General features: G+C 46.2%; 1 protein-coding gene across 1 annotated transcript in view; it reads right to left on the bottom strand.

Annotated features, from left to right (window-relative positions):
* Window positions 1–5,669, bottom strand: part of ACLY (ATP citrate lyase) — a 53,285-nt gene that overhangs the window by 22,425 nt on the left and 25,191 nt on the right. The window contains 3 exon segments of the mRNA XM_012656713.1: window positions 2,202–2,312; window positions 2,978–3,059; window positions 4,839–5,071. Of these exon segments, the coding sequence (XP_012512167.1) occupies window positions 2,202–2,312; window positions 2,978–3,059; window positions 4,839–5,071 (426 nt within the window).

The following is a 5,669-nucleotide window of genomic DNA, read 5'->3' as shown; positions in this document are numbered from 1 at the left end:
GAGACCAGCCTGAGCAACAGCGAGACCCCGTCTCTACCAAAAATAGAAAGAAATTAATTGGGCAGCTAAAAATATATAGAAAAAAATTAGCCGGGCATGGTGGCGCATGCCTGTAGTCCCAGCTACTTGGGAGGCTAAGGCAGAAGGATTGCTTGAGCCCAGGAGTCTGAGGTTGCTGTGAGCTAGGCTGACGCCATGGCACTCACTCTAGCCAGGGCAACAAAGTGAGACTCTGTCTCAAAAAAAAGAAAAAAAAAGAGAAACAGTGCACAAGGAGGAATTATTTTTGGCTGTTGGGGGATCTGGGGCAAGGGGAGGAGAGCCATCAAGAAGAAAGGGAATCAGGAACAGCTTCACAGAATAAGCAGACTTTAGAAGAATGGAAACTAATAGCTGCTAAGACCTATACAACTACTTTCTCATTAAGTCATGAAATAACCCCATAGCATTCCCATTTTACAGCTCAGGAAACTAAGGCACAGGAAGGCTAAATGACTTGCTCAAGTTGTACAGATCCACCAAGATCTAATTTTTTTTTTTTTTTTTTGAGACAGAGTCTCACTCTGTTGCCGTGGTTAGAGTGCCGTGGCGTCAGCCTAGCTCACAGCAACCTCAAACTCCTGGGCTCAAGTGACTCTCCTGCCTCGGCCTCCTAAGTAGCTGGGATTCCAGGCGTAAGCCACGATGCCTGGCTAATTTTTCTATTTTTAGTAGAGACAGGGTCTTGCTCTTGCTCAGGCTGGTCTCTAATTCCTGACCTCAAGTGATCCTCCCGCCTCAGCCTCCCAGAGTGCTAGGATTACAGGCGTGAGCCACCGTGCCCTGGCCCACCAAGATCTGATTTTAAAGCCTATGCAAGTAGAAGCTCATCCTTGAAGGATGGGCAGGATTCTGTGTCTCCCCCTCCCTTTTCTTACTTGGGGGAAAAAAAAAAAAACAACCCACAGATACTATTTATTTTTATATAAAATGGATCATATTATAAGCCTTTCCTGTAACCTGCCCTTTCTTAGATTTAACATGTCTTAAACTCTTTCTAGATTGACATATCAGGATTCACCTCATTGCTGTGCCTGCTGAGTTTTCCATTAGTACGCGGATGTGCCATGGTGATGCTGTCCCCTTCTGATAAGCGTTGAGGTAATTGCCATTTTTGGCCATTATAACGTTGTAGTGAGTATCCTTGTACACACACTTTAAAATATTTTTGCATACATACCTATAGGGTAAATCTGCAGAAACGGAATTGCTCATTCCAAGGAGATATACATTTTACAATGGGACAAATATTGCCACTTTGAGGTGGGTAGGAAATCCAAAGGGGAGAGAGGGGCAAGCATTCTAGGGAGAAAGAGTAGGGTGACAAAGGCCGACAAAGGCTTACTGGTAGGAAAAATTTAGGGTTTTAGCTTAAGGATTGTCAATATTGCAGGAAGCCTTGAAGGACAAGTTTGACCTATTTATATTCACAGCACTAAGATAGGGCCTTATGCTCGCAGGCTGTTCAGCAACTATTGATGAACTATTATAATTGGGTGACAAGCGGTTGTTTCCTTTAGTTTCATCATCATTGTAAGAGCCATCTGCAAGGCATAGGATTCGCTGAGGCTGGAGTACAGGGGCTGAAGTCCGGCTGCCAATGCCCCAGCAGAAGATAGCTCAGCAGCTCAGCAGAGAGCAGACGCTCCGATAGTGTTTATATTCAACACCCATTATACGCCGCCAGGCACATTCAGATACATTTTATCACTTTAACACATCAAGAACAAACCTTTCCTTCTACCGCTTCTCCCCACACAGAACTTCTCACAAGCCCCACCCAGCTCTGAGCCCGGGCCACCGTGTCCTCCCCTCCTCGGCCTCCCTTTCTCAGCAAAGCCCTTCTTATCCACTGAGCTGCGGTTCCAGCAACAGCCTCTCGGTGAAGCCTTCTCAACTTCCCCAGGCAGCAGGCTGCTCCCTGCGCCAAGCAAGGACCCAGAGCCTTGTTCTGGCCTTAATCTGCTGATGGGTTTGTCTCCTCCAACCGGATGTAAGCTCCCAGCAAGCAGGGCCCTGGCTGCGCTTTGTAGTAACCAAGCCAAGTAATCAATGTTCAGTGAAGAAATCAGCTGCTCAGTAAGATGACCACATGGTTCACCTCAAATGCCCCCTCTCGCCACCCCCACACCCCACTCTGGAGCGACCTGTCCAAGCCATACCTCAGACGAGAACATGGTGGCACAGGTCCCGATGCACCAGCAGACCACGGGCTTGGTGATGCGGCCCTCCTTGACGCCCCGGCAAATCTTATATTCCTCAGTGCCCCCTATCTGCCAAGGAACAGGGAACGAGAAAAAGCCCTCAAGTTAGTGGAGCCCATATAGAGACACAAGGTGATTAGAAAATGAGGGGGCATGAGCTCTGGACAAATAACAGAAAGGGAGTGTAGTTTCAGCCTGGATGATTCAGACTGGATGTGAGAAGGAATTCTAAAGGGACAGCAGGTCTCCACTTCCTGATCTAACAGCAAAAGATCTATTATCAAATTCTTGGCACAGTGAAAAACAAACAAACAAAAAAACACCCCCAAAACAAAAGACAAACAAAAACAGCAGAAGGTGATTTAGCATCAGACCTGCATAGAGGTACGAGCAAGGGATGAGGTAACGAGACTCTCCTCAATTTTCAAAAATGCACTTTTACTCCAGCTGGCCATTGCCCACCAGGTGGAGATGCTGGCCAGCCAGAGCAGAGCTTCTCCCTTACTGGCACTAACATCTTGGGCCACTGGGAGATAACAACTCCTTTTCCAGGATCACACATGGCAGTGTTAACAGTGACAAGCTCCAGGCCCCAGAGTCCAGGGGGTGGGATTACCAGAGACTGTCACTTTAAGTTTTATATAACCAAAATGCATGAATTTTTAAAAAACTGAGATCACGCATTACTTTTACAATCATAATTTTTTTTTTTTTTTTTTTTTTAAGTAACTCACCTCTCCAAGAACCACAATCATTTTGACTCCTGGCGTGTCCTGGTAACGTAACACATGGTCCATGAATGTTGAGCCGGGGTACCTGTGGAGAGCAGGGGGACCATATAAAGCACACGTGCGGTAGTTTATAAATGTATCTGCAAGTTCTTTGAAAAAGGTAGAACCTGAAGCCTCTCCTCTTGAATATGGGTCAGAATGAATGATTAGGTTCTGATGAACAAAACGTGGCAGAAGCGACTCTATATGACACTGACTTCCAAGGCTGGGTTTTAAGAGTGGCACTCTGTCTCGAATGGCTCATCCTGGGGAACCAGCTGCCATGTCCTCAGGACACTCAAGCAGCCTGTGGAGAAGCCCACAGAGAAAAGCCAACTTGCTGGCCATGTGAATGAGCCACCTCCAGTGCCAGGCAAGTCGTCAACTAACCACAGCCCCACTGGCATCTAACTGCAGCCTCATGAGACACCCCCACCCCCACAGGCCAGAACTGTCCAATCGAGCCTCTCCTGAATCCTGACCCACAGAAACCTCGAGTTTTTTTACACAGCAATAAATAATTAATACAATATGCCAAGCTAAGTCCCAGGATGGCAGGTTGTTGCAAGAAGTTCTATACATTATTTCTACTGCCGTATCAGTTTGCAAAAGGATTGCTTAAGGCCAAGCAAGTTTCTCTAAGATCATCATGTGTCAAAAGACAAGCAGTCTAACAAGCAGCATTTCCTAGACTTATGTGGTCAGGGAGTACCCAGGGACCCGAGTTCCCCAGGCCATACCCCTGAAAACCTGGTGAGTCCTGGTAGAGCCAGGGAGAGAGACAAGGTGACTCGCTCTGCCAACAGCTTTTGGTTTCTCTACCCCAAAGTAATAGTAATGTAGTAATAGTAGTAATAATAATGAATAGTAATGACTAACCTTTATTTGGATTTACTAAGTGCCAGATATTACACTACAGATGACCTACTGATTGATCATAGTTCCCACTAACAAAAAAAATGAGGATAATATCATTAACTATAAATGAACACTTACTGAACACTAACAGCCAGGCTCTGTGTTAGACACTTTACACATATTACCTCCTTTAGTCCTCCCGTAGACCCCATGAGGCGGGGGCTAGTATTTTACCCATTGGATATGTAGGGATGATGGCGGTCAAGGGAGGTTAAGTAACCTGCCCATAAATAGGGAAACTGGGATTTGAACACCTTTGGTCCAATTTCAGAACTGGCCCTCTTAACAACTGTACTCTGCTGCCTCCCTATGGCCAACAAACAACAAAGTAACCCCCAAAGCTCAAACACCTTTTTATTTTTATTTATTTATTTAGGGATTGGGTCCCCCTCTGTCACCCAGGCTGGAATGCAGTGGCGTAATCATAGTTCATTGCAACCTCAAACCCCTGGTCTCAAGTGATCCTCTTCCCTCAGCCTCCTGAATAGACAGGACTACAGGCATATGCCACCACACGCCACTAATTTTTGTAGAGATGGGGTCTCACTATGTTGCTCAGGCTGGTCTCTAATTCCTGGCCTCAAGCGATCCTCCCACCTCGGTCTCCCAAAGTGGTAGGATTATACGTATGAGCCATGCAATGGGTCCCAAACACCTATTTAAAAACACATTTGCCCTTAGGCCGGGGTTGATGATAAAACAATCAAACAAACAAATAAAAACAAACAAAAAAACACATTTCCCTGCATTGTGTTTTCTGAGTTCATGCTCTGCTGGTCCAGAGACAAGAGTAAAATGCCCCATTTTATGGGCTTCAGCAACATTTAATATGGCAGCAAGGAGCCCACAGGACCTAAGATCCAGTCTCTCAATGTGGGAGGTCGCTCTTCGACTCCCTGCTGACTACCTGTCCCCGCCAATGGCCACGCCCTCATAGACGCCATCTGTGGTGCGAGAGATGATGTTGTTGAGCTCGTTGGACATGCCTCCGGAGCGGGACACGTAGGCCACGCTGCCTGGGCGGTACAGCTTGGAGGCCAGGATGTTGTCCAGCATCCCACCGGTATTCCCAATCTTAAAGCACCCAGGCTTGATGCCTCCAACCTGTGGGGCAGAAACATCAGTCAGGGAGGAAAGTGACTTCCTGGTTCACCACAGGGCTCAGAGGAATCATAAAGCCCCTGTGTTACCTGCCCAGCCCCTCTGGCCAGGTGTGGCAGACACTGGCCAAGAAAACCTACCCATTGAGTTACCTGCATAGAAAGAATCTCTTCTCTCTCTCTCTCAAAAGACATTACATAGGAAAAAAGAGAGCCTTATTTGTAAAACATGGCTCACTACTTATACAGGTAAGTATACTTAAAAAAGGTAAGGCCCTTTCCTTGCTCCAGAGGGGCTACAGCATCCAGCAAAGGCAACAGACCTGTGCCTCTCTGCTCAAAATGACTCCCTGCCTCCGAGACGAAAGGTCCCTTGCTTAGTTCAAAAATCCTAGCTTCGACTTTTTAATGCAATAGGTAAGAAAAAACAAACAACAAAAACATTCAGAGCTTATGGGTTTTACACGAAGACCTTTTGGTCAAAATCAAGGCCTCCAGGCAGCTTATTCTTTGGTTTATAGTTCAAGGAATAATCAAAGAATGTGCTACGGTTATATGAAGGTAGACAAACACTAAAGAAACCAAAAACCAAAACCAACTTCTCATTAGCCCCTTGAAACTATAAAGTGATACTGACC

This window comes from Propithecus coquereli, unplaced genomic scaffold (genome assembly GCF_000956105.1).
Source record: "Propithecus coquereli isolate 6110/MARCELLA unplaced genomic scaffold, Pcoq_1.0 Scaffold515, whole genome shotgun sequence".
NCBI classification, from domain to species: Eukaryota; Metazoa; Chordata; class Mammalia; order Primates; family Indriidae; genus Propithecus; species Propithecus coquereli.
The sequence above is the reverse complement of the archived record's forward strand: the minus strand, read 5'-3'. Positions and strand labels throughout refer to the sequence as shown.